The 23,082-nt window shown below is 32.9% G+C and overlaps 1 protein-coding gene across 3 annotated transcripts in view; it reads right to left on the bottom strand.

The window, feature by feature from the left end:
• The window catches only part of LOC145269463 (uncharacterized), a 26,344-nt gene extending 3,557 nt beyond the window's left edge, over positions 1-22,787 (bottom strand). The window contains exons 1-7 of one of the 3 annotated variants that reach the window (XM_080125160.1): positions 22,134-22,787; positions 20,905-20,969; positions 15,959-16,064; positions 12,078-12,137; positions 10,079-10,234; positions 7,921-8,060; positions 3,189-3,331 (exon numbers count right to left, since the gene is read on the bottom strand). In XM_080125160.1, coding sequence (XP_079981286.1) covers positions 3,189-3,331; positions 7,921-8,060; positions 10,079-10,234; positions 12,078-12,137; positions 15,959-15,995 — 536 coding nt within the window. In that variant the 5' untranslated portion in view covers positions 15,996-16,064; positions 20,905-20,969; positions 22,134-22,787. Of the gene's footprint in view, positions 1-3,188; positions 3,332-7,920; positions 8,061-10,078; positions 10,235-12,077; positions 12,138-15,570; positions 15,678-15,958; positions 16,065-20,904; positions 20,970-22,133 lie in introns of all 3 variants that reach the window. The other 2 variants (XM_080125158.1, XM_080125157.1) reach the window with 2 other exon arrangements.
• Between the last annotated feature and the right edge of the window lie 295 nt (positions 22,788-23,082).

The raw sequence follows: 23,082 nt of genomic DNA, 5'->3' as shown, positions 1-23,082 counted from the left end.
AAGACTAATATATATATATATATATATATATATATATATATATATATATTACTTGTGCGAATGGAAATTAAACTAATTACATTACTTGTGCGAATGAAAAGTCAACCAATTTTCTTGGATTCTGCATTTTTGGATTTTACCGTCATTGGATACTTTACCCTTCATCAGACTATCCATTCACGTGAAATCGCTTTTTTCTTCACCCTATTCCCTCTGCTTCACTTTTTGTTATCAAGTAAGATCTATGACTTACTTGTAGTTTCATTAAATACTTTTGCAAGCAAAATCCGATCCCGCATTTTGCTAAATCCTACCCTCTGTTGAGAAGGAAAGTATTTCTTCGAAACTCCGCGGATTAACGACTATCCACTTATTTGGTGTTTCCTTTTCAAATTAAATGTTTTTAACTCTTTTTCAAGATGTTTTTTGACATGTTTTATTAACAACTTGTGCTCTCTCTCCCTCCCTCCCTCCCTCCCTTTCTCTCTCTCTCACTCTCTCACAGATAATAACATCTAAATTTTTTTAATGAAATATAATAAAAAATCCAACAATAAGTAACTGTTACCAAAAGCAATGAAAATGACATCTTACTGTTAACCCGTCGGTTAAGAAAAGGTAAAGAAATTAAAACTATTTAACCAGTAAATCCTATTTCAGTGCCGTTTAATTTCTTCTCTGTAACTGTTACCAAACGCAATAACAATTACTTTTCGACGTATTTGCTTTAGTTTTTCACGATTTAAACTATTTTATGTGTTTTATTGCATTAGATTCCGTAATTGGCAGTTTAAACGCCTTAAAATTACTTTCAAATGTTTAATAATACTTTGAAGATTATGAAAACAATAGACTTTTTAGCCTGTAAAAAACGGGCTAAAGTTATATAGTGCTTTATGTAATGCTAGCTTTCCTTAAGAATAGCACTTCTTTGTTACAAAGCCAGTCGGCGCAAGTGATGTCCGATGAATTTTAAGGTACAGATGACCAACATTGTATATAATGTAGCCTTAAAAAAACAAAGAAAATAGAAGGTTTAGTAAATTTTTATTTGTCTTCCACCTGAACATTTTCTTTTAAAATTACGACTTTTACAAATGCTGAAACCGAATATCGCATTTAAATTACGACTTTTACAAATGCTGAAAACGAATATCGCATTTAAATTTTTACGCAAATAAGTAGTTTTTTCTAAAGATACTAACCAATGTAATTCCTTATTTTATAAGTGGTGGCCATTGTTGTGCCCACATACGCTTGACATAATTAATATACTCACTATTCCATACCTAGCTATAATATATACTGACCTTACGAGATACAGATAGTTTATATATATATATATATATACATATATATATATATATATATATATATATGTATATATATGTCAGCCACATACACTACTGTTTCGTTGTATCACAACTCATCAGTGCGGCTAGACATACACCTTTCCCCAGCCGTGGATCGAACCTAACCCGTCGCGTTGACAGTTGAGAGCTTTAACCATCAGACCACGTAAATATTTCTCCACGAGTGTGTATAAAATCCACACCCGCCCGTCACAGACAGTGCCCAAACCATCATTTGTTTACAAAAAAATAAATAGTGAGCTTCGCTTAATTGCTTAAATACGCGTCAGGTGAAAATATATTTAAAAAATGCTCAATCCAAATATATATACACACAATAAAATACGTATGAAATTTAAATACGTTTATAAGCCAAATTACAGTGCAATATTATGTAAAATAAACACACAGTTAATTGCCTAAAAAATAATATTTCGGCGATTTACGCCATCTTCAGAACTTCATACATTTTTCTCGTCATGGTGATAAACGAAAGAAATAGTTAATATAACGTCGATGTGTTATTCGTCTGCAGTGATATTTTCTAATACTAAATGTCGTCTATTTATCGATGAAATACACAAATGTACTCTTGTTGATTTCATGTTTACTTTTTCTTGTCTCTTTTTTCCTTTTGCAACATTTTAATTTTTTTTTAATACATATTCTATATTTGCATTCCTTTTTTCGTATATAACAGCCTTTCAGCTCCAAATCCAAAAACTGACACCAAAGTGCAAATCTCTCACACGTAGACATGAAACTCTTTATTTTCACTAATTCATTAATGCCTAATTGAACTCCTGTTATTTCCGTTAAAGTAAAAGTTTCTATGGCACGTGATTTTTGCACACGTTCCTTTTCCTTTTTAAAAGGGCTGAGTTTTTTTTTTCTTCAACATTTCATTACTAACAGTTCCTGCATTTACTGCTGCTACATGCTCTTACGTTTACTATATGAAAATCAGGGCTGTGTTTTCCATCATATAAGCGTTGTTTACATTTTAAAATAAAATACGTATGAAATATGTTTATAAGCCAAATTACAACGCAATATTATGTAAAATAAACAAATATTTATTTGTTGTTTTTTTTTTTAATGTAAACAACAATTATATCACAAACACACACCTCGTACTTTCATATACACATAAATATATAATTAAATAATTATTCATTTATACCTACAATTACTACTGTTTCATGCTAACGCAATCATCAGTGTAGAGTAACAATTCCTGTCGGTCATACGATTCGAAACCAGCAATGAAGCAGGATTTTGCTCTGTTTGCTGAGCCTCTATCTCAGTAAACAATTGCTACAAGAAGGAAAGGGAATTAAGAAGTATTAAACATAAGTATAATGACAATCTAGAGTGTTCGAACGAGTGGAACTCGTAAGCATTGCAGAAACGGTAATTGACTGCCTTAATTATAATTCAGCAGACATTTCCAGTACTTAAGTATGCTTACAGGGGCTTAATACTCATAATTAGATAATATTTGTATTAAAAGATACTAGTGTTTCCTGCTTACGCAATAATCAGTGTTGGGTAACAATTCCTGCCGGTCATGAAGTAGACTTTTGCTTCAATTGCTGAGCCTCTACTCCAACGTCATCAAACAATTGCCATGAGAAGGGAAGGGAATTAAGAACTGTTGAATGTCTAACTCGGGTTAGTATAATGACAATCTAGAGTGTTCGCATACACACACACACACACACATATATATATATATATATATATATATATATATATATATATATATATATATATATATATATATATATATATATATGAGGGTTCAGATAAACTTGCACATCGGTAGAAACTTACCTGTCTCCTAAGATTAAGTATAGTTGGGTATGAGTTGTAATGGCTGCGGCGATGCTTATGTTGAACGAAAAAGTACCAAGTGTTTTAGACTTATCCCGGACAAAATTTGTCGAGTCCGGAATTAAATTGAAGAAATATCCATTCTGCAAGAAAGCCAAAATCGAAAAAAGAAAACATACAAATTTGTAAATTAAAAAAAAAACACAAATTCGTAAATTAATGAAAAAAAAAACAAATTCGTAAATTAATAAAAACCACAAAAACACAGAATCGCATATCAATAAAATGAACAAAAAACACAAATTCGTCAATTATTAAAAACAACAAAAATTCGTAAATTAAAAAAAAATACAAATTTAGAAATTAATAAAAAAAACACCAATTTAGAAATTAATAAAAAAAACATTTGTAAATTAATAACAAAAAACACAAATTCGTAAATTAATATAAAACACAAATCTGTAAATTACTAAAAAAAACACAAATGTTTTAATTAATAAAAATAACAAAAGCACAAATTCGTAAATTATTAGAAAAAAACGAATTCGCAAATTAATTAAAACACCAAAAAGCACAAATTCGTAAATTAATAAAAACAAAAAGAACACTAATATGTAGATTTATACAAAGAACAAAAAGTACAAATTATTAAATAAAAAACAAAATGAAACAAATTCGTAAATTAATCAAAAACAGAAATTCGTAAATAAATAAAATGAACAAGAAACACGAAGTCGTCAATTAATAAAAAAACAATAAAAAAACAAATTCGTAAATTAAAAAAAATACAAATTCGTTAATTAGTAAATAAACACAAATTCGTAAAATAATAAAACTGCATCCCCTGTTTGAATTGGTTTGATCCTTGCTAAAAGTTAAGCCATACTGACGACGGATGATACCCAGAAACATGTTCATGAATATCTTTCGTGCACGTAAAAAATATTTGAAAACTATTTAAATAAAAAATAGTTCATCTATATCTATAAAAGCGAAAATGTATGTGTGTGCGTTTGTGTGTATGTATGTATGCTTGTGTGTCTGCTAAAAACTTTCGACACACGCGACGAAAATTCACAAACTCGGTATCATATCGAAGCCCCATCCTTCGCTTGAAAAATATCGAAAAATTGGCCAAAAACGTTAACTTTTTCAACCCGAAATCGACAATTTTCCGCGGGGGGGGGGAGTCAACAAAAACGGGTTTCTCGTAACGATGCCTGATTCTACGCATGCGTCAAATGACGTCATGACCTGATTTACTTTAAATAGTTGAAAAACCAAACGCATTTCATCTCCGTCGCTTTAGCCTGTTTGTTCATTGTCTAAACGTTTTGGGTTCAAATCGTGGTGTGAGATTTTTTTTTTTGATTTTATAAATTTAAATATTGAACCCTGTATTATTTAAGCCATTTTTCACGTAACGTTCGTTTTCCTGGTTTTTTCTTTTTTTTTACTTCGCGTATTCTTAGCGACACCCGGGTATCCATCGATTTTTTAAATTTTAATATCGAAACAGGTTTATTTAAGCCATTTTTCACGTGTTCGTTTGCCTTACGTTAGATTTTTTTGCGTTTTATTTATGTTTTGATTACCCCACCCCCCTCGCTTAATTAAAACGTTGTTTTCTTTTCTTACTTCGCTTATTACAATGCTTACATCGTCGTCGTAACGCTCGACGACTTTCAAACATCTTTCACTAACTCATTCTGGCTGGCCGATTTTATTTTCAAACTTCGCCTCAGGGCTTCGGGTTCCATCCTACCCCCCCGGTTTCTTTTTTATTTAACACCACACACACCTACAAACACCCGGGCAACGCCGGGTACCCCTTCTAGTTATTTAATAAAATAAAATCATTAATAAAAAAAAATACGTCCCTCAAGAAACTTAGCTCAACGTAAAAATTAAATACAACAGAATCGCTAATAAAAAATAAAACATAGATCTTGTATATAATGTACAGTGCTTGTCTTAAACGTTCGCATTATCAAATAAACTGTTGAAATAACAGAGACGAATCTCACAGAAAATGAACGGTAGAAGAAGCCTGATGAACTCGACATTGCAGCAAAACACAAAGTCTTCGACGGGCATAACTATATTTTAATATAAAACCAAGCTTTTTCATGTATTAACCAACGTTGAAATAAATACTGACAACAAAAATCATATAAATAATATATGTGGTTGTATAAGTAAATACTAGCAGGCTGCTCGGCGTTGCACGGTCGTAAGATACGCTTAGTTCATGCGGATTTAATATATCAAAATTGCCAGATAAAACAATAAATGGACTCAAATATTAAGGAACATGATTAACATTTCTGTAATAATTGAGAAATCATATATACTTCCAAAAAAACAATCAAAAATCAAAACACGATGTTATTTAAAACAGAAATACGAAAATTGCCCCCCAATTTCATAAACACCGGAAGAGGATTTATCAAAAGATTACTAGACGGGTCAGAGTGTTTCATACCGTTAATAACAAGATGAAAACATATTCAGATACGTATTTACCTTTTATTTCTTTCAATAAGTCTGACGAGATGCCAACCTTGAATATTTTGGAACAATATAAAGTTTATAATTGTTTAATTGATGTCGAAACATCTGTAACATTCGAAAAAAAAGTATAACTCATGCTTTTTTTTGTTTTTGTTTTTTTACATTTTCACCCCAAACAGGGATTTGGGCAGCAAGATGTCGGTTCACGTTACACTTGAACTTCTGCACGTCAGTACTGTTGGGGAAGCAGGGACCTAGAATGGAATTCCAGAGTCTAGCGGTTCTGGCGAAGAAACTATTGGAGTAAAAAGATCTTTTACATCTAGGGATCTCTACAGTGTGGGGGTGGGATTTAGCAGCCTGTTGGGTTTGTCGAGGGTGCTCACATCGTGGGGGCACAAATGATTGCAGTTCGTCAGAGCATACACCACTAAAATACTTGTAGAAAAGGCAGAGGGATGCAACATTTCGTCGATGGGACAGAAGCTGAAGCTTAGATGCCAGTTCAGGGCCTATCAGGTTTGCGACTCTCTTTTGAACCTTGTCAAGGAGCGAGAGACTAGTAGCAGATGCACCAGCCCAGATGTGACAGCAATACTCCATATATGGGCGAATGGTGGCCTTATAGAGGTACAGGATACTTTCGGGTGTTAGTAGTTTTCTAGCACGGTAGAGAGAGCCCACCTTTCTTGCAGCGGCCCTGGCAATGCCTTCAATGTAATTGTTCCAACCCATGTTTCCTGTGAACGTTAGGCCAAGGTGTTTGAAGGATGTACTCTCAGATAAAGAGTCGTTGGCCATTGCTATAGGTGATAGAGAGGGTTTCTTGTAATTATTGAATGTAAAATATCTGCATGAATACAATTACTCGTAATAGTAAACTAAAGATGATCATCCGAGGAGAATCCATAGAATATGGTGATAAGTGCTTCAGTGTGAACAGGTATGGCATAATAAAGTATGGCGTTTATCTATTTTATTTTACTTTCATCACATTTTGATTTGGTTTTGATACCCCCAAATTCAACCCAAATTTACAACCCTTCCTTTTCATAACCTATCATACTTTCATAAATCAGGGTCCATTTTCTGTAGGCTGTTTTTGAACCCAGTCAACAACGGGTACTTTTGCTAGTATATATATTTATATATATATATATATATATATATATATACTAGCAAAAGTACCCGTTGTTGACTGGTGTATATATATATATATATATATATATATATATATATATATATATATATATATATATAGTAAAACTCCTTTAATTTGAACTTCCTCTAAAGTTGGACTTCCTCTGATTTGGACTTCTTCTAAACCTGGAATTTCTCTAAACTTGAACGGTCCCGTCATTGAAATTGTATTAGCATATTTGATGCGGAGTTGCATTAAAACTGTTTACATGGCTTAGTCAGATATTAGTACGATGTAATTAATGTAGATTAGCAATCTATAATGAATTTACACTGACTGTAAATATTTTTTTTCAGATTGCTATATTTAAAATAGTGTAAAACAACCCATCATAATAGCTTGCAACTCTAAAAGAAAACAAGTGACAATAATTTTAGTCGAAAAACGTCAAATTATAAAAAAATTAGATGCTGGAGTTGAAAATAGCGTTATATTGAGAGATTATAAGATTGGAAGAAGGACACTGTTTTACAGCAAAAAGAAATATTGAAAACTGCTCGTTATGACCTTCACCTTCACCGAGGTGCACGACTTATATGACCTTCACCTTCACTGAGGTGCGCGACTTGACACAAAAAAAAACAACTTCTTAATCAACTGCTAACACACGCGTCACTGTAACGTCCAATGACAACAACAACAACCTTCTCACTCGACCTGCCTTTTATACCACTCTCTCAATCCCTCCTCTTACTCATGCGCCCGGAGATTCCTGACAACCTCGAGACTTCCGCTTATAAAAACCGAAGTTTTCTTGTCGCGCATGCCTACACAAGGCACAAATACGTGGGCGTTTGTTTTGTTGGTAAGTACTGCACTCATTTCTCTTCAAATAAAACACGTGTCAAAATAAGGACTCTTCGCAGACCAAAGCAATATTTCTTAATTATTAGAAAATTAACTGCAGCACATATTTTTATCACGAAACTTGAACAGCATCCTCTAATTTGAACGAAGCGGATGTTCAAATTATAGGAGTTATACTGTATATAAAAACGAATGAATAAATTTGCAGACCTTATAGATATATAGATTCGCACTATTAAAGTACTGGAATCCACAGTTCGGGTGGTGACTATCGCTCTTTTTATTTAGAATAGTCCTCTTGAATTTGAATATTCCACCATTAGTGTAGTTGTACTGATGTATCTTGTTATCTGAATAATAAAGATAAGAATTTGAAAAAACGTAAAAGAGGAGACGGAGAATAAGAACAAGAAAAAGAAAAAGACGATGAAGAAGAAGAAGAAGAAGAAGAAGAAGAAGAAGAAGAAGAAAAGAGATGGAAAAGAGGAAAATCAAGAGGAAGTACATGGATAAGTATCTATTTACAATGCCACCCCATAATAAATAAGAAACACTCCATTTCGTTACGGTAACACTTCCTCATCAACATTCCCTTCGTAAAGAAAACGATTCGTAAAAGTAAACGTAACAAGAAACCGTAAAAGAAAGAAAACGATTCGTAAAAGTAAATGGTTAAAATAAATTAGTAATAAATAAATAAATAAGAAACACACCATTTCGTTACGGTAACACTTTCTTGGCAACATTCCCCTCGTAAAGAGACGTATGTTTTGCTTTGACATTGCGACAGTCATGCATACGTTTGTTGTTGGCTTTGGTTCACTTGTTGTCTTTTTATGGGTTTTAGGATTGAACATCTATATAATATCCTGCTTGTTTCTTCTTTAGTTATGCCAAACTGCTTTCAAAAAAAAAAAAAAAGAAGCTAAATTTGTGAAATTTGGCTTTTAAAAGGCTAATTTGGCAACCCGGTGATATGAGTAACCTCCCTTGTCTCGTTTTTAATCATCATATATAAACTAGACTACCCGTGAACCGTTGGCTCAGTATGTTATATTAGCTATGGAATTCATGTACGAGTGTGACGCTTGTAACGTAAAGAAAATAGTTTTTTGTGACAGGGTCGTTTTTTTTTTTTTAACGTGGAGAAAAGGAACAAAAATCAAAAATCTCCTGTGGTGTGCGCCCTTTCAAATACAGAAACCAGATAACTGCTCGACATTCAACAGGCTCCATTTCACACCTGACTCAGTTCAAACACCTGTAAAACAGAAACCACATAACCCGTACATATATAAATCAGTGCACATGCAAAATTTCAGCTAGATCAGACAACCTAAAGTGGGTCCGGGGCATTACTTATTGCACACTCCTCGTAGATACTGTACAATATAAACCTAATTTAATATGAATGGACGTTCATAAAATTAAGAAAAGAAATGAAAACTCAGAGTTAAAGGATTTGTAGCGAGCATGTTGGTCCAGAAACAATCGGTGCAGTTACCCTTCTTTCCAAAAACTATTTTGAATTAATTATTGGTTTCATATCATGCAGCATTAATTAATGCTAGTATCAGATATAACACTGACAGGGAACAAGAAATTTAAGTGCAGCATCTGAAGAACAGATACTACACTTTAGTATCACTATCAAAAGAAATAAAGCAAACAGAACACACCCGCAGTAAACAAAAAAAAAATCCGGTGCGGAGGAGGATCTGAATTTTTTTTTTTTTAAACTTCACCCTTTCCCATTAAAAAAAAGTGCAATAGCGGCATAAATCGACCCCACAAAAACATGATAAAGGTCAAGGAGAATCGGAGATCCGAGGAGGAAAAACACTAACCGAGCCACTATTAGAAGAGTAGGATGAGAACTGGGACGTTTGTAAGGCTTATTGCCACCCAAACTCCAGTGAACACCAATGGTCATGAGCAGCATAACATCAATGGCAAGTGACTGTTCGATAACGTAAAATCATTTGCAACGCGCCCCTGTCATATCAAAGAACCTACTGTTGATTTTATACGTCGGACCTTTCCGCTTGTGTGGTAGTAAAACATCTGAAATGCACTCGTGATGTTAGGCTGTGTAAGGTGTTAACTTTGGTTAAAACCGCCTGTTCTTTCTTCTACCGGATTAAATCGATTATCGATAATCGATACTTATCGAAGACATCCCGAATACACTGCCAAGCACATGATGTACCTTCGTGTAAAATTTTAGAAAAGTCGGCCCAGCCATTTTGGAGTCCATAGGGAACGAACTCACTGCTATAGAGACAAATTCTTATATATAAATAATTATGGTTATTTCATATTTTGCGAAATCCACACACGTAAAACCATATGATATGAGGATACTTACTCTTAAATAAATATACGCTTCTGGTCCTATTTGCATAAATGGCGGCTTCTGGCCAATCGGGACCCTCACTGAAGAGGAACTCGACTGGCATCTTCTCTCCAGTCCGCCCGTCAATAACTTGGCCTTCGTCAACAAACACAAAATCCGTTCCCTGAACTGAAAGAGAGAAAAAAAAATAATAATTAAAACTAAAAAGAAAAATTCTCTTGACATAAAAAAGTCGAGTTTTACTGTAGACTTGCGATTTCGTCGGACGATTGAAAATATTTGATTTTTAAGTGTTCGATTCCTACTCGTTTTGCTATTATGTTGCAAAGTTTGAAAACGAACAAACCATGATTAAAAGCGCCTGCCGTAGAGAAATCGCTACCAAACCAATCTACATTCACTATGAACTCGCTCGAGTTACGAAGAAGTTCAGTACAAGGATGGATGGTATCAGTGTCACTAATCAACTTCCACTCGCCTCAAGCCTAAAGTAGTTCCGGACCAGAAAAGTGATAACCCGCAACAGTATACTCTTGTATAGGGAGGTAGGTCGGCGTCCAAAAGAGTCATATTACATAGTCAGGTGGAAGATATTTTTCTTATAATGAAATCAGATATAAACGTATGAATTGTATGTATTATTGTTTAACCAGAGGATATGATATCGACGTATAAACTGAGTCATGTAGCATCCGAGAGTTATCACACGGATATATATATATATATATATATATATATATATATATATATATATATATATATATATATATATATATATTACAATTCATATTTACGTAAGGTATCATTTTTTCATAAGAAGAATAATATATGTTTCATACCTTTCTTTCTTCAAAAGTTCTTCTATCTTCACTGCTGAGCTCCGTGATGAAACATGTAATGACCAACATCGTAACCAACTGAGACCTCTGTTCTTTATTCCTTTGTGGAACCACAGAACAACACTTCATACTTTTAAAATATAAATTTAGTTCAGCTGTCTACAATGGTCTTCACAAGAGTATATTTCGTCTATGTGCTTATTATTTACAGCCTCGCTTCCTGGCTTCGAGTACGTCTGTTCACTTGCGTGATTAAACTCCAACTCTATTCGACTGTCTAGAACGTATCCCTAACTACACTTTATTCTGTAAACAATAAATAACACATAATATAAACTATGTTAGGAATATCATTGAATGGATAGATAAATAGATAGCTCGACAGATAGATCGATAGTAACTAATTAACTTTTAAGAATGTTAATTAACCTACACTACGGCCACAATCCATAGCCTTGAGTCCCTAGAAGAGCATAGGCTATCCATACCCTCTGTAGATGCTTTAATAACTTCTTTTTTCGGCGTGAGCGTGCTGGTCCCAGGTCCATCCTTCCCAGAAGGTATATATAGCGCCTAGCCATTCCCAAATGGTCAACCATCTGGTACTGGCCAGGCTCAACGTTGCTTAACTTCGATGATCTGGTGAGACCCAGTGTGCCAACCTGATTGTGCCGTACCCACAACAATCTAACTACTTTAATTGATGCTTTGATCTAAGGAAAACGAAACAAGCAGACTGAAACGTCTAGCCATAACCAACAAAGAAATATAATATCAATAATCTTGCGAAACGCAAGCTACAAGGTTGGTCTAATGTGCACTCTGATTATCTATAACAGGTTGATGACTCTAGAAAACAGCTTTCACTGACCGGAAGCTCATAAGGCTCAACATGGAAGTAGCTAATCCGCAGAAAATGAAACTCGCATCAAGAGGCATAAATAAATATTATTTTTCTAACTATATTTCTTCTAATGAAACGAGCCATTCAGTGAAAATTCATGGATAAAGGAATTTGGGGCAAAAATATCCGTATTGTCGAATAATTGAACAATTTATTAAACCTGTAACAATTTCGACTGATGGAGTAGATATGTAATACACAAAATAAGATACATTGAATTTTATCTTCTGAAAATGTTGACAAATATAAACCGTAAAATAATACTTACTTCTCATGGCCGCATCGATAATGTAGTACGAGTGGTTGCAAAACCCAACTCTAGTCTGACCTATAGGCAGAGAATAAAGAAGAAAATAAAACACTAGAGAATTAAAAGGGATATCACGTTCGAAAATTGAAAAAAAAACTCTATGAAAATGCAATTCTCGTGCTTACATTTCCTTAATTTTATTTGCAAGTGCATATGATCTATCTCTTTATATGATATTGAAAGCTTTGAATTTTGAAAAATTGAAACTGATATTTTATTTTGACTAACCTATTTTCTATTTTAGATCCATCTAGTACATTCTTTACAAGTAAGCATTTATTTCCTTTCAATATATTTTATGGTTGAAACAATTGTTCTGAATAAAAGCATTTCCGATACAAACTTTAAAAGCAACGACAGCATGCGCAATTGAACGAATAAAATTATTCAAAAAACGACTGCAATCCGTTTAAAAAATCGCTACTTAAATCTAAACAAAGCTATTATTCATTGCTATAATATTATTAGTAATTCAGTTTTTTTTGGTTTTTTTTGCTATTCTGCTATGATATTATTAGCAATATATTTCATTGGTATTCTGCTATGCCATTATTAGCAATATATGTTATTGCTATTCTGCTATGATATTATAAGCAAGATATTGTATTGTTACCATAAGTCGCTACAATAAATTTTGCCTTTTGGCCGAGATCAAAGTGTAGTATCTGTTCTTCAGATGCTGCAAGCTATGACTAGCTATGACTAGCAAAGACCAGCTGTGGGGGCAACCCCACATGCCTGACCATTAACCAGGTCCCATTTCCCACCTCTCGGGAGCTGGTCCTCTTTTTCCCTTCCCCCTCCCTTCACTCCTCACATTAAAAATCGGCCTTGTGCCTAATTTGTTCGGTGGGGGAGCAAATAAATACCATCTGTTCTTCAGATGCGGCACTTCCATTTCTCGTTCTCTTTCAGTGGAGGAGAAATCCTTCACGACTGAGACAATTTTTATTTTTGTACCTTTTCTCCACGTTAAAAAACGACCCTGGTGTCTAACTCCGTCCCGTGGGGAGGCATTGTAAATAGGTACAATAAATTTACTGTCGTCTGATGATGTCTTTTAAAAAAGGCATCACCAGGCGACAATAAACTACTGATTTTACTCAAAGTCAGTGATTTAATGCCAACCAAAATTTTATTGTCGCCTGACGATGTCTTTTGAGGCTGGAGCACTAAATTTGTTGTAATGACTTATAGTAACTTTTTTACCCTAATTTAATAATAATAATAATAATAATAATAATAATAAGAAGAAGAAGAAGAAGAAGAAGAAGAAGAAGAATATATATAATATATATATAATATATATAATATATATATAATATATATATATATATATATACAGATTCGAGATTTGAGATAAAGGGTATTGAGATTTGGTAAAAAATTTTTGTAATCGGTTTTCGGCCAAACATTTGGCTGTTAAAGGGTCAAAGTTCATCGATTTTACCTTTAAGAACTCTACTAAACTCCTCCGCCAATTGTGGGCTTAAACACTCTAAAGTTTAGATATAGGTAACGTGGACATGGATCTAACTTTATCATTTGATTTGAGCTCAAAACAATAAATGTTACATGGTCATAATTAGGGTTAAATTTTTAAAAAAGTTTTACCTCTACGATCACTACCAAATTACTCAGCCAATTTTAGTCTAAAACATTTGAAATTTTACATAAAGTGTATTCAGACATACAGCAAGCTTTTTAGTCAGTTTTTGTGCGAAAATTTGGCCGGCAAAGGAACAAGGTTTACAGAGTTTACGTTTGCAGACTCTACCAAACTGCTCCGCTAATTTTGGGTCTAAAACCTTAAAATTTTAGATATAGGTTGCGTGGACATGAATCAAACATGTAAAATTAATTCGAGCGCAAAACGATACGTTAAGTTGTCAAAATTGGGCTCAAAATTAAAGAAATTAACGTCTGCGGCCTCTACCAACTTTTCTGTATGGTAGTTAAGGAAGCCTATTATATAGAAAGGCATTGTCGTACATATTCACACTTTTTAATATATACATATACTAATAAATTAAGAAGAGTACATAGGGCCTGAGCAAATCTGGGGGATCTGCTAGTATATATATATATATATAAGTGAAATTGTCTGTGTGTGTGTTTGTGTGTGTATATTGCCCTACCAAATTACCCTGTCAATTTTCAGTCTACAGACACAAGATTTGAAATAAGAGGTATTGTGATTTAGGAAAATCTTCTTGGTCCGTTTTCGAGCAGACATTTGGCTGTTAAGGAGTTAAAGTTCAACGATTGGACCTTTAAAACTCTACTAAACTTCTCCGCCAATTTTGGGTCTAAACACTTGAAATGTTAGATGTAGGTTACTTGCAAGGGGTCAAAGTTTTGACCTTTGTGGTCTCTACCACACTATTAAGCCAATGTTGAGTGTAAACATTTGAAATTTTACATAAAGTGGTATTCAGACATGCAACAAGCTTTTAACCTGTTTTGGGGAGAAAGTTTGGTTGCCAAGAGGTCAAAGTTGATAGAGTTGATATTTGCAGACTCTAGCAAACTTCTCCGCCAATTTTTGATCTAAACATTTGAAATTTTAGATGTAGGTTACCTGAACATGGGTCAAACTTTTTAATATATATATATGTATACATATGCACATAAAGTTATAAACAGTACATAGGGGCCTGAGCAAAGCCGGACTGAACTGCTAGTGTATATATATATATATATATATATATATATATATATATACACTAGCAATTCAGCCCGGCTTTGCTGTGCATATATATATATATATATATATATATATATATATATATATATGCATAGCAAATATATATATATATATATATATATATATATATACATATGCATATTTTGGCAGCAAGTCATTATTCAAGCACGTCTGATTGAACACGATTAAGTTCTTCTTTTTTCGATTTTGTTGGATAACTTTTCGATTTGCCAAGCAATCTTTTTTATTTCGGCTGCTATATTGTATATTAAAGCGCCCAGTAGTTGTTGGTCGGTTATATTCTGTTCAAGCGATTTCAATCGGTATATCTGATCGTCGTCAGGAGCTATTGTGGTTGTTGTCATTTTCCTTATTGAGGCTTAGTGTATTTATAGTTAGTTCTATTGTTTTTAATAAAGAAAATGACAACAAAAACAATAACAATCGCCCCTGATTACAATCAGACGTGCCGATTGAAATCGCTTGAAAAGGATATAACCGAACGACAACTACTGGCGCCATAATATACAACATATCAGCCGAAATAAAAAAAAAAGATCGCTGGATGAATTGAAAAGTTATCCAATAAAATTGGAAAAAAGAACTCAGTCGTGTTCGATTAGACGTACTTGAATATATATATTTATATATAAACTAAGAAAAAGAGAGAGAGAGAGAGAAAGAGAGAAGAGAGAGAGAAAGAAAGAAATAAACTAAGAGGAGGGCAAAATTGATAAAACCTACCGCTTCCATCACCGGCCGGTATTACGATAGAATCCATGAGAGTCTTGGGTTTTTTCTCGAAAATGGCAAAACGCTTAAAATTCTGTCTCATGATATCATCTTTGTTTCTGCCGAAATCGCTTGAGAAGACTATAACCGAACGACAACTACTGGGCGCCATAATATATAACATGCCAGCCGAAATAAAAAAAAGATCGCTTGGCAAATGGAAAAGTTATTCAACAAAATCGGAAAAAAGAACTCAGTCGTGTTCAATCAGACGTGCTTGAATATGTATATTTACATATAAACTAAGAAAGAGAGAGAGAGAGAGAGAGATAAGAGAGATAGAGAGAGAGAAATAAATAAATAAATAAACAAAGAGGAGAGCAAAATTAATAAAACCTACCGCTTCCATCACCGGCCTTTATTACGATAGAATCCATGAGAGTCTTGGGTTTTTTCTGGAAAATGGCAAAACGCTTAAAATCTTTCTCATGATATCATCTTTGTTTCTGCCGAAATAATTGAAACAAATTTATTTTTACTCAACATCTTGGTTAATTACTTTAAGAAGATAAGCATGTCGAAATTGCTCACACACAAAAACATCACAGTCACAAAAATGTGAATGTCGTGCTTTTTAACCTCATATATATATATATATATATATATATATATATATATATATATATATATATATATATATATATATATATTACACAGTGGTCACCACTTATACAGGAGGCTCGGAAGCCACTCAGGGATAAGGGTTATTGCAAGTACATTACGTTAGTGTGAAGATTTGATGAAGTGTTTACTTAAGGGGGCGGTTCATTAGAAATTTGTTAACGTTGGACTTGAACACATCCAAATTGTAGTCAGGTGGGAAGCAGGCAGAGTTCCACAGGCGTGCAGTTCTAAGAAAGAAGCTTTGTTCATGGAATCCACGTTTTGATTTAGGCACAGATAAAGAGTGGGGGAAATTTTTCACAGTGGATTCGGCTAGACGGGTGTTTTTCGTGAAAGATTGGCGAGGGGGAACCAGAGATTGGAATTCAGAAATAACGATAAAACAAGGATGGGCTCGCAACGTCTCTTCTGTGGAAGAGAGGTTGCAGGGTAGAGAAAAGGGCATCCCCCACTAAGCCACGAAGTCTATTTTTTACTCTATCAAGGCAGGATAGGCTGTTTTTAGCAGCTCCTGCCCAGATATGGCAGCAGTATTCCATCCTTGGTTAATGACTTTAAGAAGATAAGCATGTCGAAATTGCTCACACACAAAAACATCATAGTCACCAAAACTATGAATGTCGTGCTTTTTAACCTCATATATATATATATATATATATATATATATATATATATATATATATATATATATATATATACTTAAAGGGTTTTAGGACAGTAGTCTAAAGACCAGAGTGTATTTTAATATGATAGTAAAATCATTAATTTAATTAAAATACAAGAAAAGAACAGTGCTCGTTGTAATTCAGATATATAATAAGTTCGATAGGCAAATATCCTAGAGATATTTTAATATTTAGTAAGGTGATTGATAATTTAAAATTCAAACTCAAATTAAAAATTAAAAATCTGTTTCATAAGAAGGAATTATCAAATTTTTTTGCTTTGTTGTGTTTTTTCTTATGAAACAGATTTTTAATTTTTAATTTGAATTTTAAATTATCACTCTCCTTACTATATATATATATATATATATATATATATATATATATATATATATATATATATATAAATAAATAAATATATATATATACGTTACAGGAAAAGCGCAGTCCCCTTTACATGTAAATAAGAATATAAGATAAGCGAAAATGAGATTAGGATAAGCTGAGACTCGAACCTTGTAAGCAAGGTTAAGAATTGGAATGTTAGAAAATAAAGCTATTGTTAATTCTGAATATTAAATATAATATTAATTAATTAATATTAATTAATTAAATATGTCAGTAAAAGAATGAACAATGAAAATTAAAAATATATTGTTAAAAAATAGGTTAGGTTAAAAAATAGGATAGGTTAAAAAATAGGTTAGGTTAAAAAATAGGTTAGGAGAGGATTATTTCTTTGCAGAAGTGTGTTTTGGACAAACATGCATAGCCACGTGAATTAGTCACGTTTGAAAAACACACTTATGACGTCATAGAAAACGACGATTCTCCATATAGTTCTATGGGTTCGAATTTCAGAGTCAGATCGGACAGTCATTCAGAGAGAGAGAGAGAGAGAGAGAGAGAGAGAGAGAGAGAGAGTTGAGAGTCAGTCAGTTGGTAAGCTGATCCTTTGGAAACGAAGGATAGAAGATTAAACCATGTAGATACAAGTGAATTCCTGACGTCATCAGCATTCGACCGGTCCGATGAATAAAAAAAGATCATCATTGCGTTTTTGTAACCGTTGTCATGTGGCATCTTTCAACACACAAAAGGTAATGTGTTAATCATTTGTAATGAACATTATGTAAGTCTTACAAGATTACGTATCTCCCCTTCGTATGTGTTATAAGAACTCTGCATCTCTCCTCCTCTCTAAAAATGTGTTAAGAGGAAAGATCCCAATTGTATAAATGTCTCTCATCATCATCATCATCATCATCATCATCATCATCATCATCATCATCGTCATCGTCAGTCGTGTATTATATGGCCCCAGCATGAATTCTCCGTCTCTCTTCAATGTGGGTCCCTTGCTATACCACACAAACACACACACACACACACGCACACACACACACACACACACACATTTTCAAATTTATTTCCTTTGTTCCTTTCATTACTGGGATCTGTCCCTTTCCATATATGACATCACCAGCATTTGATAGAATACTAGCAGGCTTTCCGGCGTTGCCCGGTCGTAAACTTTGCTTGAATATGATATTTTTATTTAAGTTACGCAGATTTCGAATTTATTATTATTATACAGTAAATTCTCTGTTGATTATCATATTGTACCTAATAAATAATGATTTGAAAGTTAAGAAAATGACTTCGATACCATAAACTGGAATCAAAAACTAATAAAACATTCAGTGCTTTAGTAATAGTTATTATTTAACGCTTCATCGTGATCGTCTGAGCTATCACCAGTCAGATAAAAAGAAAGACTAAAAATAAAGCGACACTAAGCGCTAAAAGTGTATATGTACCCATTGTCAGAAGTTTTACTCCTGTCGACCGTTTTTTTCTTTATAATGTTGACCCCTTAGCAGCAGTTTTTAATAACTTAAAACTAAATCGAAAGTGTGCTACAGGTCTAAATACCATATATATCAATTTTCAAGTCTATAGACCAAATAGTCAGAGAGGACAATGTCAGTTGTATATATATATATATATATATAAATATATATATATATATGGAAATATATTTTCTTATAATACATACCAATCCTTATTTTAAAAGCTCAATGTAATTACAGAGCAATATAATGAATAAATGACAAAAGACTATATTTCAAAGTTCATCATGCTGACCATCTTATAATTTATTCCTTTAATTCAGTTGACATTTGCGATTCTTGACCGTATCTGTTTCGCAGTGCAAAATCAACCACCTTATTATTATATTAATCAGTGAATCTATTATGCCGTTAACTCATCAGAAGAAATAGCAACAATCAATCCGTTAAAGGGAAAGAAACTGAGTTTTGACACGATTAAACTCCTGAAATTGTCAGAGAAGCTGTAAATATCTTATAATATGTTAACATTGCACCATTTTCATGTGTTTGCACTACGGAGCAGATACTGTCAAAAATTGTAAATGTCAACTGAATTAAAGAAATAAATTATAAGATGGTCAACATAATAAATTTGGAATATTGTCTTTTGTCATTTATTCAGTATATATATATATATATTAATATATATATACATACGTACACACATACATACATATATATATACAGACATATATATACAGACATATATATTTACAGACATATATAAATACGTATATATATATACATACTTATATATATATACAGACGTGTGTATATATATACGAATATATATATACACATACGTATATATATACACATACGTATATATATATATATATATATATATATATATATATATATACACGTATATACATCAGAAGAGAAGATACCTGAACAACAACAACAAGGTTACTGTTAAACAATATATATGCGTGCGTGTCTCTCTCCCTCTCTCTCTCTCTATATATATATATATACATTTATATCTATATTTATATATATGTATGCATATATACTCGTATATATACATACGTATATATATTCATATGTATATATACATACGTATATCTATACATACGTATATATACATACGTATATATATATATACAGACATATATATATATATATACATACGTATATATATACATACGTATATATATACAGACGTATGTTTATATACATACGTATATACACACACATAAGTATATATATATATATATATATATATATATGTGTGTGTGTGTGTGTGTGTGTGTGTGTGTGTGCAGTCACAACCAACCCTATTCGGGTTTAACCGGCGTCCTCCGAAGGAGAAAGTTTCATGGGAGTATGAAATTCACAAGCGGTCCCCAGTCGCATGTATATCCCCGTTGGGGGAGATGACGACGTCAGGTTTTTGCATTTTTTGCAGGGAGATGTCGACGTCCTCCTACACATAGCAGCTGAATTCCCAAATTGGTCACCCATTTTAGTAATGGCCAGGCTCAAAGGTATATGCGTATATATATATATATATATATATATATATATATATATATATATATATATATGCATATACATATATATATACATATGCATATATATACGTATATATATGCATACGTATATACGTACATATGGTATATATATATACATACGTATATATACATACGTATATATATGCATACGTATATATATATTTAGACGTATATATGGAGAGAGATACATACGTACATATATACATACGTATATATACATACGTATATATATACATGCGTATATATACACATACGTATATATACAGACGTATATAAACATACATATAAATACACATACGTATATATACATACGTTTATATATTCATACGTATATATAGATACACATACTTATATATACAGACGCATATATATATATATACATAGGTACAAATACACATACGTATATATACATACGTATATATATACATACGTATATGCACATATACATACGTATATGTGCATATATTACTACGTATGTATATATACACGTATGTATATATATATATACATAGGTATACATATATATATATATATATATATATATATATATATATATACACAGAAATTAAGAAAGAATCGACTTACGAATTGGCTTTTGTCACGTTTTGGTGGTGCCAGTTGTACCCAGGTTTTGCTTTCAAATATTCATGCTGAAAAATATGATTCTATGATGTACAAACAATAGGTAGCGCGTGAGACGGAAAAATTTTGTCAGCCATTATAAAGTTTAAGTTATTCAGTAAGAATGATTATCTATGGCTGCGTGTGGCATGAGGTGTGGGCACGAACTATGTCAGAAGTATAAACACGGACTGTATATTTTAGCGTTGACTTTGTATATAATAATCTGTTATACAGAGATGCATGTAACCTGAACGATTATTATTATTATTATTATTATTATTATTATTATTATTATTATTATTATTAATGTTATCTTTTTTTTTTGTTTGGAAAATAGAATGCTATAAAATATGTATCAAACCGAAAATGATATTTTTAGGATAAAAAATGTTATGGTAGAAATCTAGCGTGGAATATTAGAACCTAAAATCTTTAGATGATTTAATGAAGGCAACATGTGGTCTTAATGCTATGTGTACTAGTGACATAATGAGACAGTTTAGAAGAGAGTTTAGTTTAGACTCGTGATTCAGAATGGGACAATGAGCACAGAAATGTCGGCCCTTCGTTTGAAAGCTGTGGAGAAACGTCATCTTAAGCGTCGCAAACTTTGAGACGCAAATAAAGTGTTATCAAATATATAAGCTATTGTCGTTGGTTTCCGTCGACAGAAAATGAACTTGAGTGTGTCCTCGAACATTAAAACACAACGGAATAGAAACAACTAAGACAAAACACCAGAAATTCTTTGCTCAACAATTCCCAATGGAACCACTCCACGAATCCAAACCACCTCCATATGTAACACCCAACCCAAAATAATCCCTACAACATTAACCCCTAGTACGTCACACAAGGAAACAAACCTCCAAAATATCCTCCATGCCAAGGCAGCCTATCAAACTATTTCAGGCACTACTATAATGCACATATCCCTATGCAACAACATAATCCACCTCCCAACCAAAAACAATGTAACCAACAACACATATCATCTTATTTTAGGAATTCTCTAGACTAGACAACATAAAACATAAAGTCATAAATCTATTCACACTAACAAAAAGTTAAGACCGGGCCTCAATTTCTGCCCAATCCTCAGAAGTAACTGAAGAAAGACCTTAAAGAATTTGAAAACAAATTTAGACTCATAGAGGGAGAAGGTATAAAATGCTATCATCTCTACTCACCTCTGGTTTCAGCCGAGCGCAAACTGAGACAATAAAAATGAGCGCTAAAACACAAACTGATTCGCTTTTGTTCATATTCGTCGATTAGAAGTTTGAAAAAAAAATGAGATATTAACTTAATTAGACAATTAAGCAAGTTAAAGCGTCGTTTTCGTTTTTTGTATAAAATTGTATTTTGAAAAATTGTTTTGGGCTTAAAATGTTTTAACACTGCATATAATGTGAAAAATGAGAAGTTTCTCTCAGTTTTCTCCATTAAATCGACCTCTTAATATGCAAATTAGAAAGAAAAAGAGAAAAGAGGCGTGGTGTTGTTTCTAAATAAAAAAATAAACGGTGTCTTAAAATATACAAGACAGAGTCGGCCTGCTTATATATAAAAAAAGAAAAATGAAAAGAGGCGTGACGTTGTTTTCGCACGTATCATAGTAATTATTTGAAAGATATATAGCGATCAGGAGTCGTAGCTTAAATAATTCCAACGTTATTATCCAATTAGCATGCGTTATACGGCATAATTCATGTTGACAGACTGGTTCCCGTTAGATCACCGAAGTTAAGCAACGTTGAGTCTTGTCAGTATTAAAATAGGATAGCATTTGGGAATTCCATGTTGTGTATGTGCTCTTCGCTTGTCTCGACATTGTTTCCGGTCGTCTAGTACTTCCCCTTGCCACTGGGTTTAAGTAATAACGATTCAGTAGAGGGGCGGTGAGTGGTTGCACATCTCTTGCTTCACAATTACACGCGCAGCTACCCTTATAGGGAGTATCCATTGTCTCTTAAGATTGAACGGAGGCTTTGTAATGCGCCACGTTATCCTTCCTTCTTTGCATAAAGTATCGTCTAGAACTAGAAAAACCTAAATAAGATACGATACTGTATTATGGACAAGAAAAGATAGAGAAAACCACTTTGATGTTACAATAGGCTATCCGGACTCTGTGAG

Source organism: Euprymna scolopes, chromosome 45 (assembly GCF_053919585.1).
Source record: "Euprymna scolopes isolate OS-2025 chromosome 45, ASM5391958v1, whole genome shotgun sequence".
NCBI classification, from domain to species: domain Eukaryota; kingdom Metazoa; phylum Mollusca; class Cephalopoda; order Sepiida; family Sepiolidae; genus Euprymna; species Euprymna scolopes.
This window is presented reverse-complemented; position numbering and strand designations above follow the sequence as displayed.